At 50.4% G+C, this 17,751-nt stretch overlaps 1 protein-coding gene and 1 long non-coding RNA gene across 5 annotated transcripts in view; both read left to right on the top strand.

Annotated features, from left to right (window-relative positions):
* DYRK1B (dual-specificity tyrosine-(Y)-phosphorylation regulated kinase 1B) overlaps nucleotides 1-7,969 on the top strand; it is a 9,153-nt gene extending 1,184 nt beyond the window's left edge. Inside the window, exons 2-12 of one of the 4 annotated variants that reach the window (XM_008582256.1) lie at nucleotides 1,476-1,639; nucleotides 2,707-2,826; nucleotides 2,932-3,120; nucleotides 3,759-3,906; nucleotides 4,705-4,991; nucleotides 5,685-5,831; nucleotides 5,917-6,057; nucleotides 6,353-6,388; nucleotides 6,473-6,668; nucleotides 7,039-7,145; nucleotides 7,232-7,969. In XM_008582256.1, the coding sequence (XP_008580478.1) occupies nucleotides 1,577-1,639; nucleotides 2,707-2,826; nucleotides 2,932-3,120; nucleotides 3,759-3,906; nucleotides 4,705-4,991; nucleotides 5,685-5,831; nucleotides 5,917-6,057; nucleotides 6,353-6,388; nucleotides 6,473-6,668; nucleotides 7,039-7,145; nucleotides 7,232-7,603 (1,806 nt within the window). In that variant the 5' untranslated portion in view covers nucleotides 1,476-1,576 and the 3' untranslated portion in view covers nucleotides 7,604-7,969. Of the gene's footprint in view, nucleotides 1-1,475; nucleotides 1,640-2,706; nucleotides 2,827-2,931; nucleotides 3,121-3,758; nucleotides 3,907-4,704; nucleotides 4,992-5,684; nucleotides 5,832-5,916; nucleotides 6,058-6,352; nucleotides 6,669-7,038; nucleotides 7,146-7,231 lie in introns of all 4 variants that reach the window. The other 3 variants (XM_008582264.1, XM_008582248.1, XM_008582269.1) reach the window with 3 other exon arrangements.
* Nucleotides 7,970-8,246: 277 nt separating this feature from the next.
* Nucleotides 8,247-17,751, top strand: part of LOC103598252 — a 97,466-nt gene continuing 87,961 nt past the window's right edge. Inside the window, exon 1 of the long non-coding RNA XR_551188.1 lies at nucleotides 8,247-9,063. This is a non-coding gene — a long non-coding RNA (uncharacterized LOC103598252). The remainder of the gene's footprint in view (nucleotides 9,064-17,751) is intronic.

The raw sequence follows: 17,751 nt of genomic DNA, 5'->3' as shown, positions 1-17,751 counted from the left end.
ACTGCTGTTGTCACCCACCGGACCGTCTGTCCCGCTTGTCCTCCCTGCCGCGGGGCTTGCCGGGCCGGCCAGGCCGAGTACAGGCGGCCGGCCCCCCCCCGCTGCCACCGCCGCCATGCTGGCCGTTCGCCCACCCCACTGGGGGCCCCACCGCGCTCCAGCCCCCCGTGGGCCCCGCAACAGTCCTGACCCGGGTAGGGGGTGGGGGCTGGGAGAGATGGTCCTAGTGTGGGAGGGCCCCAGGGAAGAGGTGGTTTTGGGGGGAAACTCCAAGAGAGGAGGGGTCCTGGAGTGGCAAGGGATGGGATAGGAGAAAGGGAGCTGACATGGGAGGCCTGTGGGGAAAGGATTTTGTTGTGTCAGACGCTGGGGGGTGGATCCTATGTGATATTTGGGGATTTGACTGTGGGGGCCTTTTAGGAATGGACACAGGTGGAATGATCCTGATATAGAGTGTTAACTAGAGAAAGGGTTCTGGTGGGAATATTGAATAGTAGGGTTGGGGGATGGAGGGGCAAGGATCCAGTGAAGGGGAGAAAAGGATGATCACTCTAAACTGTGGGTAGAGACACCTCACCTTGCTCCCATCAGGAGGAATGGGCCATAACTGGGAAGGGGTCTTGGAGTAAAACTATGGGGAAGAGCCCTGACGTGGCACGGGGGAACTAGGTTTTATGGTATAGGGAGACTAACTAGAGGTATGGACCCTGATGTGGGAGGACCTGATATAGGGAAGAAGTCCTATATGGAGAGAGGCCCCTGGGAAGGATGTGCCCTGGTAGATGAGAATGCCATAGAGGTAGAACTCTGTTAGGTAGGGGTTCTCAGATAACCTTTGTGTGGTTGGGAGGTCCCCCAGGATAGGGGCCTGCAGATGACACTGCTGTGGTTTGGGGAGAGGTATCTCCGAGGACTCATGTGGTTTGGATGATCCTAGAGGTCTCTGGATTAGGGGAATCTGCTTGGAAGGGTAGACCTCACTGTGGTACAGGATGAGGTCCTCGATGTTCAGGGAAGAAGGCAGGATTTAGTGTGTGGGGTCCTGGGGAGGGCCACTAGTAGAAGTGGGAAGAAAAGAATTAATCTTACTCCCCATATCGTCTGTGGTTTCTGTCTTTTTCTCCCTCCAATTATTGGTGTCTTTTTGTTCTTTCCTGTCATGGCTCATATCCTTCACACACACACCCCGCGGCCCCCCCTCCCCTGGCTCCCAATCATTGCCTCTTACATGTTCTCCTCTTTGTGCTGCCTCATTCATTTATTTGATCATTTGTCGAGGGACTCTGCTGTACCACCCCTCCACCTGCCTGTTATTTCTCAATGTCCCCTCTCTTCATTGCTACCTGCTGCTCTGTTGCACCCTTTTCCTCCTCCATCTGTGCCCTACCTTATTTCTTTTGCCCACCTCTTCCTTGCCTGGCACTGTCCCACACATCCCCTTGTTCCATGTTTCCCTGCCTCCCACCTGCTGTCAGGTCTCAGCGGCGGTGGCAGCCGAGGTGCAGGATGCGAGAAGGCGCCCCCCGGCCGGGCTCCCACTCCAGGCCTGGCTCCCCTGCAGCCGTCTGAGCCTACCATGGCCGTCCCACCAGGCCATGGTCCCTTTGCTGGCTTCCCAGGACCCCAGGAGCACACACAGGTACACATTCAGCTGGCTCCTCATCTGCCTGGAGGTAGGGGGAAGCTGGGGATAGAATAGTCTCAGGACCAAAAGATAGTGCAGTTGCCCAGGACCGTCTTCTAGGGGCATGATGGGCACCATTAGAGTGGAAGATAAAATAGAGGAGTTTCAGGCAGAGTCATGGTTTGGAGACTCTGGGTTCAAATCTTGATATGGTGGTTAAATTACTTAGGTCCTCCATAATTGTGTTTTTTAATTCTGTAGAATTGGGCCAAATACCTACCTCATAGGGTTATTGTGAGGATTAAACAAGTTAATGAAATGCATGTAAAATGCCAAGAACAGTTCCTGGTACATAGTAAACATCCAGTAAATATTCACTAAGAAAAAGAAGTCTAGAGTGAAAGATCTGGAGGGAGTAAATGGGGGAGGAGGATTAAGCCTGAAGGGTCTTGGGAACAACAGGGCCTGGGTGGTACAGGGTAGAGATCATCAATGATAGAGACAGTTTAAACTCAGAAATGTGGAGTTTGAAGCAGGATAGAGTGGGAGGTCCAGGGTGCCAAATCCAGATCCAAGAGCGTTGGGGTAAAAGGACTGGTCAAGAATGCCAGAGTTGAGGGTGAAGCTTGGGAAGGCCGCAAGGTATAAAGGTAAATTGAGATCAGGGGACTTCAGAGGTGGGATACCCAGAATGGGATAGTCACAGGCTGAAGGATTGGGAGGGGCAGAGCCCAGGTTTTCCATATCTCTGCCACTGAGGTTCAGAAAAGATTAAAGGTGTGAGGTGAAAAAGCTGACTAAGGGTCTGGGTGAAAGGCCAGGGATAAATAGTTAACTCATTTGATCCCATGACAGATCTCTAATGAACATCTATATGTGCCAGCCCTGCTCAAGTCACTGAAGATGTAGCAAGAATAAGACAGTCTCTTCCCTTGGGGAGATTATATTCTAGTGGGGAAGCCAGACAATGATCACATAAGTATGTGTATGGCGAAGACGAGCTGACAGTCCATATAGTCCTTTCCCTTGAGGTCCGAGGTGAAAGCCTGTCTTCAGCGCCCACATCTCACTCTGCCCTGTAGGTATTGCCTGATGTGCGGCTACTGCCTCGGAGGCTGCCTCTGGCCTTCCGGGATGCGACCTCAGCCCCATTGCGCAAGCTCTCTGTGGACCTCATCAAGACTTACAAGCACATCAATGAGGTGGGCAGGGAGTGGGGTACCCCGGACTGGGTGCTGAGGGGTCCTGGCTGCTAGTATGGGTCACTCACCAGTTCTCATATCCTGGCTGGCTGGCTGGCTGAGCAGGTATACTATGCGAAGAAGAAGCGGCGGGCCCAGCAGGCTCCACCCCAGGACTCGAGCACCAAGAAAGAGAAGAAGGTCCTGAACCATGGTTTTGATGACGACAACCATGACTACATTGTGCGCAGTGGCGAGCGCTGGCTGGAGCGCTATGAGATTGACTCTCTCATTGGCAAAGGCTCCTTTGGCCAGGTGCAGGACTCCACCCGCATTCAGGGATTGGGGGGCACGGGCACCACTAACATTCGTCCACACACCCAGTGGTTCAGTGGCTTCAAGTCCCATGCTGGGCCACTCACCCCAGCCCAGTCACTTAGTTTCCCTGTGCCTCAGTTTCCTTTTTTTTTAAAATGGTGCAAATAACAAGACTCTCCACATGAGGTAGTTGTGTTATTTCACATCCCTTGTTTACACCGGTTCCTGACTGATGGTGAGTATTCAGCTGTGAATTCTGAGGGTCCTTCAAAAGGTTTGTGGAAAAGGGCCGTCCTGTGGCTCACTTTGGAGAGTGCGGTGCTGATAACACCAAGGCCATGGGTGTTCAGATCCCCATATAGGGATGGCCGGTTAGCTCACTTGGGAGAACCTAGTGCTGACAATGCCAAGTCAAGGGTTAAGGTCCCCTTACCGGTCATCTTTAAAAAAAAAAAAAAAAAAAAAAAAAGGTTTGTGGAAAAATAGAATTAAAAATACAAATCTTTCCATTAACTTTCTGAAGTGCCCTATTAATAGTGTTGTTGGTGGGTCTCCTTGGCTGGAGGGAGAAGAGCACTTCCTTGCTCTGTCCTGCACTACCACCCGCAACTCCATCACATGCTGTGCCCTGACAGGTGGTGAAGGCCTATGACCATCAGACCCAGGAGCTGGTGGCCATCAAGATCATCAAGAACAAAAAGGCATTCCTGAACCAGGCCCAGATTGAGTTGCGGCTGCTGGAGCTGATGAACCAGCATGACACGGAGATGAAGTACTACATAGGTGAGGCATGGGACTGGCAGGGCTGTGGGCACCTGGGATAGTGGGATGGGTCACCCCCTAGTACAGAAGAGGGCTGATGTCTTCAGGGCAGGGTTTGGTCTATGCTTCTCTGACATCAGTGATTCTCCTGCTACTTTCATGATTTTTGTTCTATTCACTTGACAGTGATGGTCAGAATTTACTGAGAGCTCCCTCAGTAGGCTCTATTGTAAGCACTTTACATAAATTAACTCACCACGGCCCAGTGAGGGAAGGGCATTCAGTTGCTGTCACTTGCATGAGGTGACAGTTTATACTCAGCAGAGCTATTATTTGACAAGGCAGTGGACTCCAGAGCCTTTACTCCTAACATCTCTGCCCAGTCTTTTTCCTTTCTTACACTGAAATCCTCTTAGAAAAAGCAAATGGATTTTAAAATTGTGTGTTTCTTTTAAAAGGAAATTATTCATCCTTACAGTAAATGGAAAACCAGTATCCATTGCCACAAAAATAAATACAACTGAAATGTAAACAATGTTATAAAATTAAATGAAGAAGTGTAGAATTGTGTTGAAGATGTAACAGTAGCTAGTGGAAACTTTCTCTTTGGTTTAATCAGAAGGTTTGTTAGAGACTTGAAAAGAGAATTAACTTCCTATGCAAATCAAGTTATATACCATATAAAAACATTGTGACTAGCAGGTTTGGCTAGTGCTCAAGAAACAGAGATATATATTAGTGTGTGACCCCAGGCCACCACCTGCCCACTGTGAGCCTCAGTGTCCTCTGTGTCTCTCCATTTCTATCCCCTCCCCGCAGTGCACCTGAAGCGGCACTTCATGTTCCGGAACCACCTATGCCTGGTGTTCGAGCTGCTGTCCTACAACCTGTATGACCTCCTGCGCAACACGCATTTCCGCGGGGTCTCATTGAACCTGACACGGAAGCTGGCACAGCAGCTCTGCACGGCGCTGCTCTTCCTGGCCACTCCCGAGCTCAGCATTATTCACTGCGACCTCAAGCCTGAAAACATCCTGCTCTGCAACCCCAAGCGCAGCGCCATCAAGATCGTGGACTTCGGCAGCTCATGCCAGCTTGGCCAGCGGGTGCGGCACAGCCCCAGTGGTGGGGCTAGTGGTGTGGGTATAACGAGGGTGGGTGCAGCACCACTGGGGAAGCCAGGTTCAAGGGATGGAGCTGGACTGGGATGGGATTAAGGGCACAGCCTGAAATGGCTAATAGTGCTTATGATGGGTGTATTGGCTGGTATGGCCCTAGAGGGTGTGGCCAGTGGGTGACAGGAGTAGAGAAGTGGCCCAGAGAGTATGCTGCCTAGTAGGAAGGGGAAAATGAAGCCTGAAGCAGCAGGACCCATTCTGAAGCTGCACGGTGTGGGCAGGGTGAAGTTGGGTTGGGTTTGAGCCTGGGATGCTGCTTTGCTAAATTTTGTTTACCCTATACTCTTAAAGCCGGGGATGCAGGTGGGGGCTTTAGCCTTGCAACTTCATGTGAACAGGCACTTAAGGTGACAATACTATTGTGGCTTGCAGACTGCCAGCCTCTGACTGGTGACCAACAGGGGCTCAGAGTCAGGGCTGGGGATGGAGATCAGGGTCACACTAGGCCAGTAGAGACTCCTAAGGTTGATGAACAAGATGGTGGCATTGACTCCTGGAAAGTTGGTGCTGATGATGTCAGGATTTGGAGCAGGAGGCTGGCCGTCAGGTTCTTCTAGCTTGAGGGGTGTCAGTGGAACCAGTAGGGGAGGCTGGGACCCCTGACTATTTCCCTTCCCTCAGATCTACCAGTATATCCAGAGCCGCTTCTACCGCTCTCCTGAGGTGCTCCTGGGCACGCCCTATGACCTGGCCATTGACATGTGGTCCCTGGGCTGCATCCTTGTGGAGATGCACACCGGAGAGCCGCTCTTCAGTGGCTCCAATGAGGTGTGCCCCCTAGGAAGGGGTGTGCTGGAGGTGGAGGGGGTGGAGCCTGGCTGGCCTGATGACCCTGACTGCTGCCTATTCACAGGTGGACCAGATGAACCGCATTGTGGAGGTGCTGGGTATCCCACCAGCACCCATGCTGGACCAGGCACCCAAGGCTCGCAAGTACTTTGAACGGCTGCCTGGGGGTGGCTGGACCCTACGAAGGACAAAGGAACTCAGGAAGGTGCGGCCCCTGCCCCACGCCACTCTTCCCATCCCGGGTGGCCCCTCACTCTCTCACACTTGGGGCTTCTTCTCTCCCTGCTTTCTCTCCCTATGTCTTTCCCATTCTTCCTCTCCCCCTTGTCTGTCCTCTCCTTCCTCCCCTACCCACCCTCTCTCTCCTTCCCACCCACAACTCTTAGCTTCTGTCTTTCCACTTTCTCTCTTGTGCCTCTGTTTCCCCGTGTGTGTCTCCCTGCCCCTCCTGCCCACTGACGGCCACTCTCTTGCCCCCCCTCCCACCCCCTCCCTGCCAGGATTACCAGGGCCCCGGGACACGGCGGCTGCAGGAGGTGCTGGGCGTGCAGACGGGCGGGCCCGGGGGCCGGCGGGCGGGGGAGCCGGGCCACAGCCCCGCCGACTACCTCCGCTTCCAGGACCTGGTGCTGCGCATGCTGGAGTATGAGCCCGCCGCCCGCATCAGCCCTCTGGGGGCTCTGCAGCACGGCTTCTTCCGTCGCACGGCTGATGAAGCCACCAACACGGGCCCGGCAGGCAGCAGTGCCTCCACCTCGCCCGCGCCCCTCGACACCTGCCCCTCCTCCAGTACTGCCAGCTCCATCTCCAGCTCTGGTGGGTGCCCAGTGCCCAAACAGGGTACAACGGTGGGGGCAGCTCTGGTTTGGCCTGGTGTGGCGGACCTTATTGCTGGGCCTTCACACTAGAGCTTTGAAACTGCCCAATCCTGAACTCCAAAATAGGGTGGGTTGGGAGAGCTCTGACCTTCTCTGACATGATCTCTGGAACTGAGCATGGGCTGTTTCACCTAAAACTGGTTCTAACTCTTAATACCCGAAACTAAACTCTCACCCCAAATCTCAAAATTGGGCTTGATCCTTCATATGGACTCTGACTGGGCCTTAGCCATGAGCCAGATCCATCACTCCAAAACTCAGCTACCACCTCTCCTCACCTGTGATCTCTTCTCTCTTCCCTGGTTCAGGAGGCTCCAGTGGCTCCTCCAGTGACAATCGGACCTACCGCTACAGCAACCGATATTGTGGGGGCCCTGGGCCCCCTATCACTGACTGTGAGATGAACAGCCCCCAGGTACTGGGGCTTTGGAGGCAGATGGAGGGGTGCCTGGGGCTTCAGGGCCTGGGTCTCCATCACTCACTGCTCTTTTGCTTCTTTAGGTCCCACCCTCCCAGCTGCTGCGTCCCTGGGCAGGGGGTGATGTGCCCCACAAGACACATCAAGCCCCTACCTCTGCCTCGTCACTGCCGGGGACTGGGACCCAGTTACCCCCCCAACCCCGATGCCTTGGCCGTCCCCCATCACCAACTTCACCACCACCCCCAGAGCTGATGGATGTGAGCCTAGCGGGCGGCCCTCCAGACTGCTCCCCACCTCACCCAGCACCTGCCCCCCAGCATCTGGCTGCCTCAGCCCTCCGGACTCGGATGACAGGAGGTCGTCCACCTCTCCCACCCCCTGATGACCCAGCCACTCTGGGGCCTCGCCTGGGCCTCCGTGGTGTACCCCAGAGCACGGCAGCAAGCTCATGACCCTGCCCCCTCCCTGGGGCCCCTCCTGAAGCCATACCCCCCTCCCCATCTGGGGGCCCTGGGCTCCCATCCTCATCTTTCCCCTTGACTGGAATTGCTGCTACCCAGCTGGGGTGGGTGAGGCCTGCACTGATTGGGGCCTGGGGAAGGGGGTCAAGGAGAGGGGTTTGGCCCCACCCTCCCCACTAAGGACTGGACCCTGACCCCTTCTCCCCCCTTGTTTTCTATTTATTGTACCAAAGACAGTGGTGGTCCGGTGGAGGGGAGACTCCCCTCACCCCAGGGCCCTAGGAGGGGGTTGGGGCAGGTAGGGGGAGATGGCCTTGCTCCTCCTCGCTGTACCCCCCAGTAAAGAGCTTTCTCACATGCCTGCTTGAGCGTTTGCAGGGCCTCGGCTCCCCTCAGAGGCATGGTGGGGAAGGGGGTCTTGGGAGGGGGTGCCAGAAGCTTTGTGGTGTGGAATCATCCCTTCTGGGGAAGTTATGGCTGTTGGTGCACAGAATCCTAGTCAACGTTGCCTTTTCCAAGGTAAACTCTGAAAGGGTGAAGGCCCAACTCAGGCCTGTCTCTGGGAAACATCATGTTCTGCCCTAATGCCTTTTCCAAGGTAAACTGAGACTCTGAAAGGGTGAAGGCCCAACTCAGGCCTGTCTCTGGGAAACATCATGTTCTGCCCTAATAAGCTAGGGCTTCCACAAAGTCTGCTTCCACAGGAGTGGTTCCTTGTGCGAGGCAAGCATTCAGGTGCTGAGTGCATGTAGGAGGCCGTTATTAGTGCCGTCTGGGGAATAGGCAAGCGGTGGGTACAGGCTTTACCCCCACACATGTAGGTCCCGCCCTTTGGAATCATTGTGAAGCAAAGCGTTTTGCGATTCTGAGGCAGAAAGATATTCCCGGGGTTCCAGGTAAGTGGTCTTGTTTCCATGGCAACTTGGAAACGTGTCTCTCAACTGGCCAATCGAGAACCGCCTGGTTCAAAGGGTACCGTCTCCTACCTCTGGGGCGTGGCGCTTCCTGGGAAATGGAGTTCTGCTAGTAATGCGTTTTCCCGGTTTTCGCTGGGAAACTACAAAGACCAGAATTCTTTTCGGTCTCAGGATTTGGGCACGCTTTTCAGGCAGCCAATCGGTAGTCAGAGGTAGATGGGGCCCGGATGTTTGAAGTGGTCCGTAGAGGGGGAGAAGGCTGTGATTGGGTGGTTTTGAGCATGCTGTGTGCAGGTGTTGCGTTTCGCGGAAGGTGATGCGGGGAGGGCGTGCAGGTTAGGTGTTTCAGGAACCGGCTGTTAACGGTGAGCCCCGCAGTGGCCCCGTCACGAGGGGCATCACTGGACGCTGCGTCTGGCCCGGTCGCGGGAAACCTCAGTCGATAGAGACGCAGGCAAGGACCTCGTTATGGACCTGTATGTGTTCACTGATGGAGGCAGTGTGGAACGCGGTGGGAACCCAGAGGAGGGACAGGTAGGGAGACCTTCCTGGAGGACTGGGAGGTGTCTGAGTTGAGACCTGAAGACGGAAGAATGTTTGGGGGTGGTGGTGCGGTGGAATGGCTTGCTCAAAGGCAGCGATGAGAAACATCCTGATGTGTGAACTACAGGCGATGTGTTGTTGGCAGAGATCATATTAAAAGTTCAGTATGAATTAGATCGTGGAAGATTTTCTTTGGTCATTTAGAGAGCTGGTCTTTGTCCTGAAGGCAATGAGGAGCCATGGGAAGATTTCTAGAAGGGAATAGTCATGGCCCAATTTGCTGCGATATGGGAATAGATGGACGAAAACGAGACTGGTGTTCAGGAGCCCAGGGTAGCGCCTATGGCAAGAGATGTAGGGGATGTGGCTGGCCAGTTAGCTTACTTGGGAGAGCATAGTCCTGTTAACACCAAGGTCTAGTGTTCGGATCCCGGTATCCACCTAACACCACACACACACACACAAAGATGCCGGGATGGGTCAGGAGGGCAGGGGCAATGGTAGGGAGGACAGGAAGGGGCGGGTGGGAGAGGTGTCCAGAAGACTGAGTTGACAAGCTCTTTGGGAAGGGGAACGGAGAGAGGCGAGTAAGGGATATCTCCAGCCTATAGAACAGTGCCTGCACATCGTAGGTGCTCAGTAAACTTTTTTTTTTTTTAAGTAAACAGTCCTAGAAGGCAGATGCTATTATGATCTCTCTTTTGCAGATGATAATACTGAAGGTAGAGGTTGAGTAATTAGCCCAAGATCCTATAGCTAGGAAATGGAAGGCTCTGGCTTTGTGCGTGTGTGTGAACTGTCGACTTAGCAAGGTGCAATATAAGCCTAGAGATAAGCAGGGGCCAGGTTATGTAGATCCTGTAAATAACGGGATAGGCATGGAAATGTATATCCCACCCTTCAGTTACCAGCCCAGAACCTCTCCCCTGAGCTCCTGACTGGCTGGCTGCCTGATACCTCCTGTTGGTTATCTGGAGGTATCTCCGGAGTAATCTTGGTCAAATTGAACTGCTGCTCTTTTCCCCAAAACCTACTCCCCCCATGTTTATCTCAGTAAATGTAACCTCTGTCCTTGTTGCTCAGGCGAAAACACGAGTTGTCCTTGTCACCTTTGTCCTATACCCATGACCAGTCCATCAGCAAATACCTTCAGAGTATACCAGAATCTGACCACTTCTATCCATCTCCACTCCTGTCACCCTGCTCCTGTCCACCCTCATCTCCTGCCTCGACCGTTATGACAGCCTCCTTAATGGTCTTCCTGCTCTTACCCCTATCCTCACAGTCTGCTTCTCACATGAAGTCAGAGGGATGCTGTGAGCACCTGCATCAGGTCACATCCCTCCCCTGCCCAGAACCCTTCTGTGACTCCATCTCACTCAGGGTAAAAGCCAGAGTCCTTTCCATGGCCTGCGAGGCCCTGCGTAATCTGCCCTCATCACCTCTCTGACATCGTTTACTCTCCTTGCTCACGCTGCTCCAGCTACACTGGCTCAGGGCCTTTGCACTTGCTGTTCTCTTTGCCTGGAATGCATATCTCCTGGATAGCCCAGACTCACTCCTTCACCTCCTTTAGTCTTTACTCAGTTGTCACCTCCTTGATATCCTCCCTTACCAACCTTCTAAGACTGTACCACTAACATTCATATCCATCTTCCCTTCTTTAACTTTTTCCTTTGCATTAATCATATTATTTAACTCACTGTGAAACTTTTTTTTTTTTTTTTTTTTTAAAGATGACCGGTAAGGGGATCTTAACCCTTGACTCGGTGTTGTCAGCACCACGCTCACCTTCACCTCCTTTAGTCTTTACTCAGTTGTCACCTCCTTGATATCCTCCCTTACCAACCTTCTAAGACTGTACCACTAACATTCATATCCATCTTCCCTTCTTTAACTTTTTCCTTTGCATTAATCATATTATTTAACTCACTGTGAAACTTTTTTTTTTTTTTTTTTTTAAAGATGACCGGTAAGGGGATCTTAACCCTTGACTCGGTGTTGTCAGCACCACACTCACCCAGTGAGCCACGGGCCGGCCCCACTGTGAAACTTTTTAATCTTGTTTATTGTCTCCCCTTCTTCCACCCCAGCAACCATCAACTTCATGAGGGCAGGGGCTTTCACCTACTTCCTGCTTTATCTCCAGCACTTAGAAGAGTACTTGGCACGTGTAGGGGCTCAATAACTGTTTTACCAAATGAATGATTTCAGAGCACAGATCCAGATCTCAGCATCCTGGGACTCCCTTTCTAGAGAACTCGAAGGGGTTGCCTTAAAGATTTTTGAGGACACAAGCCATTCAACAAGTCCTTCATCTTGCCTCTGCTTTGTGCTCAGCATTGGGAACACAGCAGAGAACAAAATAGTTTCCCTGATCCCAAAGAATACATAATCATGGGGATGGGGGGTTCAGACTATCAAATAATCAAATGTGAAAATACAAAGAGAGAGAGTGCCATAAGACCACTTGATAGGAAATCTAGTCTGGACCCTAGGAAATGAGGTTTGAGGTGAGGAGTAGGCACTAACTCCATTAGAGAAGAGTGTGTGATGGTTGAAACCTAGAGGCTGAGGCTGAGCAAGATGCCGGACCATGTAGATCCTGTGAAGAGTTTGGGTCTTTATCCCATGTGTAGGGGGAAGTTGTAGAAGAATTTGAAGCAGTGGAAGGGAGCATAGCCAACTGTATATTTTCAAAGATTCTTCTGGCTGTTGTGTGGGGAATTGACTATAGGAGATTAAGGACTGAGGTGGAAAGACCAGTGACAAGGCTGTTAATGTGAAATTAAAACAGCAGTGATTAAGGTCAGCCACACATTCTTTGCTCTTTCTCCTATCAAGAGGTGGAGTCTCCTTCCTTCTTCTTGAACCTGAGCTGGCCCTGTGATTTGTTTTGAACAACAGAATGCAGTGGAAGTGATGCTGTGCCAAATGGGGGGCCAGGGCCTTAAGATGCCTGGCAGCCTCTGCTTTCATTCTTGGAGTCCGGACGTCTTTATAGAGGCCCAACCAGTTCCCAGATGTTCCAGCGGTTTTAGCTGATGTGCCAGGCATGTGAGTGGTGCCATCATGATATCCTAAGCCAGCTCCCAGCTGACACTACGTGGAGTAGAGATGAACCATCCTGAGTCCCCTCACCCTCTGAGCCTTGCCCAAGTTCTAGAATCATGAGCAAATAAATGGTTGTTGCTCTTTTATGCCACTGTGTTTTAGGGTGATTTGTCACAGAGCAATAACTAACTGAAATGAGCTAATTTTTTTTTGAATTCTTACTGGTTTATGTATTAGCTTATTTAATCCTCACAGTCACCCTGTTTGGTACTATTATTATTCCCATTCTACAGATGACTAAACGAAGGCACAAAGAAGTTAGTAAAGTACTAGCAAAGGTACCTGGTACGTAGTAAGTACTGAATACGTGATAGCTATTATTGTCAGCATCATGATTATCAGCATCAAAATGTCCATAACTGTTAAAGAAGCAGTAGTCAGTTAGATGAATAAAAGCATTATTAACCTACTTACTAATGGTGTGATTTTAGGCCATTTTCTTGGAAGGACTAGTAAAGAGAGAAAGGCTTCAGGTCCTTGTAGAGACTTGAGCTTGATGCTGAATGAGATGGGAAGCAATCAGAGTGCTTTGAGCTGAAGTGATGTGATCTAAAGTTTTCACAGGATTCTTCTGGCTGCCATGTAGGCACAGGATGGAAGCAGGATGCCAGTGGGGAGGAGACTGCAATTTGCAGTTGTCCAGCTGAGAGATGATGGTGGCTTGGCCTGGGTGACAGCAGGGGAGGGGGGTCATATGGCCAGATTTGGGGTCTAATTTGAAGGGAGAATCAACAGGATTTGGGGTGTGGGCGTGTAGTGAGAAAGAAGAGTTAAAGACAACTCTGGTTTTTAGCCTGAGCAGAGGAAGGAGGGAATGCCAATAACTGTATGGGGAAGACTAAGAGAGGGCGTGGATACGTTAAGCCTCCTAGTGGACTTGCTGAACAAGCAGGGGGACGTGCAAGACTGGCTCCCAAGGGGTGACATCCAGGCTGGAGACAGAAATTTGGACTGCTTGGTATATTCATGGTATTAAAGCCCAGGATGAAATCCCTAACAGAGGGGGTGTAGATGGAAATGAGGTCTGAGAGTGAGAGCAGGGAGGCCCATGAGGAGGTTGCTGTGATAATCTAGGTGAGACACAACTGTGGCCTGGACCAGGGCAGGGGCAGGAGTGAGTAGTCGTCAGAGTCTGGATACATTTTGAAGGCAGAGCCCACAGTGGATTGGTTGTAATGATGGAAAGAAATGGACAGGGGCCTCATGAGAAGAGAATAGAGGCACAACATGGGACAGCGACTCAACTTTCCTCCTTCCCTTGGGCCCTGTGTTCTCTGCTTCTTTTTGTATCTGCTGTTTCCTCTGTGCAGGCAGCTGGGCTGGCCCTGGTGGCCTCTTGCCCCAGTTTTATGTGACTTCCAGCTCAGTTCCCCATAACCCCTCTCTCCCCATTTCAAATTCCCAAACAGGAATTGGATTGCTGGGGTTGGGTGTCCAACCCTACTCAAACCGCTGCAGCTGGAGGGTTCCTACAGTAATGTCTGTCTGCTGGGAAGGGCTGTGGACTAGGCACATACTCCAAATCACCAGTTACAATGTGTTTCTGACAGTTGGTGTATTGGGTGCACGTGGGGGTGTGTGTGGGGTGATTTACCCTGTTTTGGTAGGTGGGTGGGACAGACCAATTATGTCGCCTCAGATGTGTTCTGGAATGGATAAATTGGGTAGGGGATATCAGGAAGGTGAGATCTGGCAGGCTCTGGGCTGAGAAGGGTTAAGGGTCAGGTTGAGAGAATCCAGGCACAGCTCATGCTTGCCCATAGGTGTTCCCAGAGTAGCTAGGGAGACATACATTACAGCTAACTTGAGAGAGACATAGTGATGACAGAGACAGCCTCCACCCTGCCCTCACAGAGCACACAGTCCAATAGGGAAGTCAACCCCAACAGTGGTCAGGGCCGGGATGGGGAGGCACAGTCAGAGGGGTCAGGTTGGGATGGGGGAGGCCCAGGGGGCTGAAGGAACCCAGAGGCAGCACCTGGTGCAGTCTAAGGTGTCAGGAAGGACTTCCTGGAGTAGGGAGCACAAAAGATGAGCTGTGAAGGCAGAGCCAAAGGAAGGGTAGTTAGGAACTCTCCTGGTGACTACTTGTAGCCAAGTCAGTAGAGACTTAAATTTTTTTTTGAACTTTTATTTAGTCATTTTAGATTTACAGGAAAGTTGCAAAAATAATACGGAGACTTCCCATGTGTCTACACCTAGCTTCTCCTAATGTTAGCATCTTAACACAATTTTGGTACATTTGTCAAAACCAAGAAATCGATGTTGATTTCTATTCTAGTAAACTTCAGACTATCATATTTCACCCATTTTTTCCACTAATGTTCTTTTTCTGTTCCAGGATCCAATCCAGGATACCATGTTGCATTTATTCGTCATGTCTCCTTGGTCTTCTCCAATCTGTGACAGTTTCTCAGTCTTCCCTTGCTTTTCATGACCTTGACAGTTTTGAGGAGTACTGGTCAGGTATTTTGTAGAATGTCTCTCAGTCTGGGTTTGTTTGATATTTCTCTCACGGTTAGGCTGGGATTCTAAGCTTTGGGAAGCGTACTCACCAAGGTGATGTTAGCCTTGATCACTTCATTAAGGTGGTGTCTGCGGTTTCTCAACTGTAGTGTTACTGTTTTCCCCTTTCCTTATTCTGTTTGTTGGAGGCAAGTCATTAAATTCAGCCCACACTCAAAGGGAGGAGGTTTAAGCTCCAATTCCTGGAGCGAAGAATATCAAAGAAATTTGTCTTCACATGTTAAAACTACCACACTAATTAATAAATATGGGGAGGATACTTTGAGGCTATGCAGATGTTCTGTTTCTCAAAGTTTCACTCACTAATTTTAGCATCCATCAGTGGATCTTGTCCACTGTCCAATTACCTTGGTATTCTAATGATGATTTTCTGTGTTCCTCATTTCTTCTATATTTATTATTTGGAATTCTGTATGGGAGATTTGTCCTTTCTACTCCATTTATTTTATTTATACAGTCATTAATTTATATCAGTATGGACTCATGGATATTTACTCTCTTCTTTGGGTATAACCCAGTAGTATTGCAATTAATTTTTTTGGCTCAAGTCATTCGACCTTCGGCCATCAGGGGCCCTTTCAGGTTGGCTCCTTTGTTCTTTACTCTTTCTTTTCCCCCCTTGATCACTTTCTTTCTTTCTGGCACTGTAAGATGTTCCAGGCTCGTGTTATATTCTCCTTGCCCCAGCCTTAGAGTTGGCGACTTCTCCAGGGAGCACTGACTTCTTTTATTGGAGAATGGTAGTAGAAACCAAGGTCTAGGCACTGAGTATGCTCATTGCTAATGGGGTGTCACTGCTTCTTGTTCTTCGCAGCTGACAGAGCAGGAAGTACATGCACGTGTGTGGACCCATGCATATGCGCATCTCTACATGTCTGTGTGGGTGTGTGTGCGCATAGAATAAGCGCGAGTTCCTGCTGATGGGTTCATCGCCCGACTCAAACCCAGCACCAGAGGGTTCATTCTTGCCTTCCCCCTTTGCTTTCTTTGTAACTTCTTTTTCTGAGAGTGAGAAACCGGGCTCAGTGAGCAGTTTTTAGTGCTCATCTTTTTGGTTATCTTGGCAGAAATTGGCAGTGTTCACCACTCTCCCCTTCATTTCTGTGAATCTGCTGTCCCCTGACATTTGCTCTATGTTTTGCTTTTTTGCAAGTTCCTCATTTTCACCAGTCCCTTAAATGTGGGGGGCTCTGTTATCTCCTCTTATCCCCCTTAGGCCATCTTTCCCTCTTTTGTGGTGTTTCCCGTCTCTCTACTGATGATACCCACTCTCTATCCTTAGCTCTGACCTCTTCTCTGAGCCCCACACCTTAGGGATCCCGAGGACTCATGGGTGCCCTCCCCCACAACCCAGTAAACCTTGGGCCCCTAACAGTCACCATGTCCCAAATTCCAAACCTGTTCCCCCTCACACTCCCTTTGTCAGGGGTGACCCCTCCTTACTCCAGGCTCCCAGAGAGAGCCTTAGACCTCATCCTGGATGCCTCCCACCCCTACCCACTCCCAGCCCAGCCCCATCAGCCTCCTCCAGGGCTTGTCCTCTAGGACTCCCTGGTGGATGTCTCTCATACCTGCGCCCTTCTCCCCGATTACTGTTCAGCCTTAGTCCAGCCCAGTCCTCTCGCTCCTTGTTTCTACCCAGCCTACTTCCTGGGTGTCTGACCTTCCATTTCACCCTCCAGCCCAGTTAAACCTGTTGTGGGGAAAGAAGTTAAGTAAATAAAAGAAATTGCATTGTGGTTTATCTTAAGAGGAAAAAAACTTTCAGGAATCACTTTGTTACTTAAAAAATTACACAGAGGGGGCCGGCCCGTGGCTCACTCGGTAGAGTGCGGTGCTGATAACACCAAGGCCACGGGTTCGGATCCCATATAGGGATGGCCGGTTCGCTCACTGGCTGAGCGTGGTGCTGACAACACCAAGTCAAGGGTTAAGATCCCCTTACCGGGCATCTTTTTTAAAAAAAAAAAGAAAAATTACACAGAGGTAGGAAGAGAACATGTATATTTCTCTTTACACAACAGTAGTCACACCAGAATTAACTTTTTTTTATTTTTATTTTTGGCAGCTCTCCGGTACAGGGGCTGAAACCTGGACCTTGGTGTTATTAGCACCATGCTCTAATCAAATGAGCTAACTGGCCAGCCCCAGCATGAACTTTTTTTTTTTTTTTCCTTAAAAGATGACCGGTAAGGGGACCTTAACCCTTGACTTGGTGTTGTCAGCACCACGCTCACCCAGTGAGCAAACCGGCCATCCCTATATGGGATCCGAACCCGTGGCCTTGGTGTTATCAGCACCGCACTCTCCCGAGTGAGCCACGGGCCGGCCCCCCAGCATGAACTTTTAAGGAACACTTGTAAGCTTCCTTTTGAATCACATCAACCAAGAGAATTTTCTGTCATTAATTTTCACAATTATCATTGTAAGCATGACTTATATACGGTATCTAAACAGTGTCTCACAAGCATTTGGAACAACTGAATTGTATAAAAGGATTTTGTATGTGTAAAATGAAGGTTTCTAGAGTATATTGGCCTTGGGAAGAATTCCTGTCTTCCACTCTGTCAGTGGCTGTTGGGTCAGTGAATTCAGTGTGAAGGAACTGTAAATGTGTCTGCTTCAAGACAACTCCTCACATTTCCATGGCACCTTCTTCATGCCAGGCACTGTTCTCAGGTCTTTACATGCAGTAACTCAGTAATCCTCACACAGCACTTAGGAGGTAGTAACTGTTATTATCCCAGTTTTTCAGTGAGGCATTTAGAGTCTAAGTCAGTTGCTTCAGGTTCCATAGCTAGGAAGTGGCTGCACCAGGATTTGAACCCAGGGCTCCTGGTCCCATCCTGTGTGCCTTTAACCATCTTACTCCTTGACTCCATTCTTAAAGGAAAAGCTCATATTTCTGACCTTGTGATTTCTTCCTTTTGGAAGACGGGCTTAAATTACTTTCTTCTCCAGCTGCTAAAAACATTTTCAACATCCCCAATTATTTGTAAAGAAAAAAACTTTTAACTTTTTTCCAGGGAAAATTTCAAA

This window comes from Galeopterus variegatus, unplaced genomic scaffold, assembly GCF_000696425.1.
Source record: "Galeopterus variegatus unplaced genomic scaffold, G_variegatus-3.0.2 Scaffold93, whole genome shotgun sequence".
Classification (NCBI taxonomy): domain Eukaryota; kingdom Metazoa; phylum Chordata; class Mammalia; order Dermoptera; family Cynocephalidae; genus Galeopterus; species Galeopterus variegatus.
The sequence above is the reverse complement of the archived record's forward strand: the minus strand, read 5'-3'. Positions and strand labels throughout refer to the sequence as shown.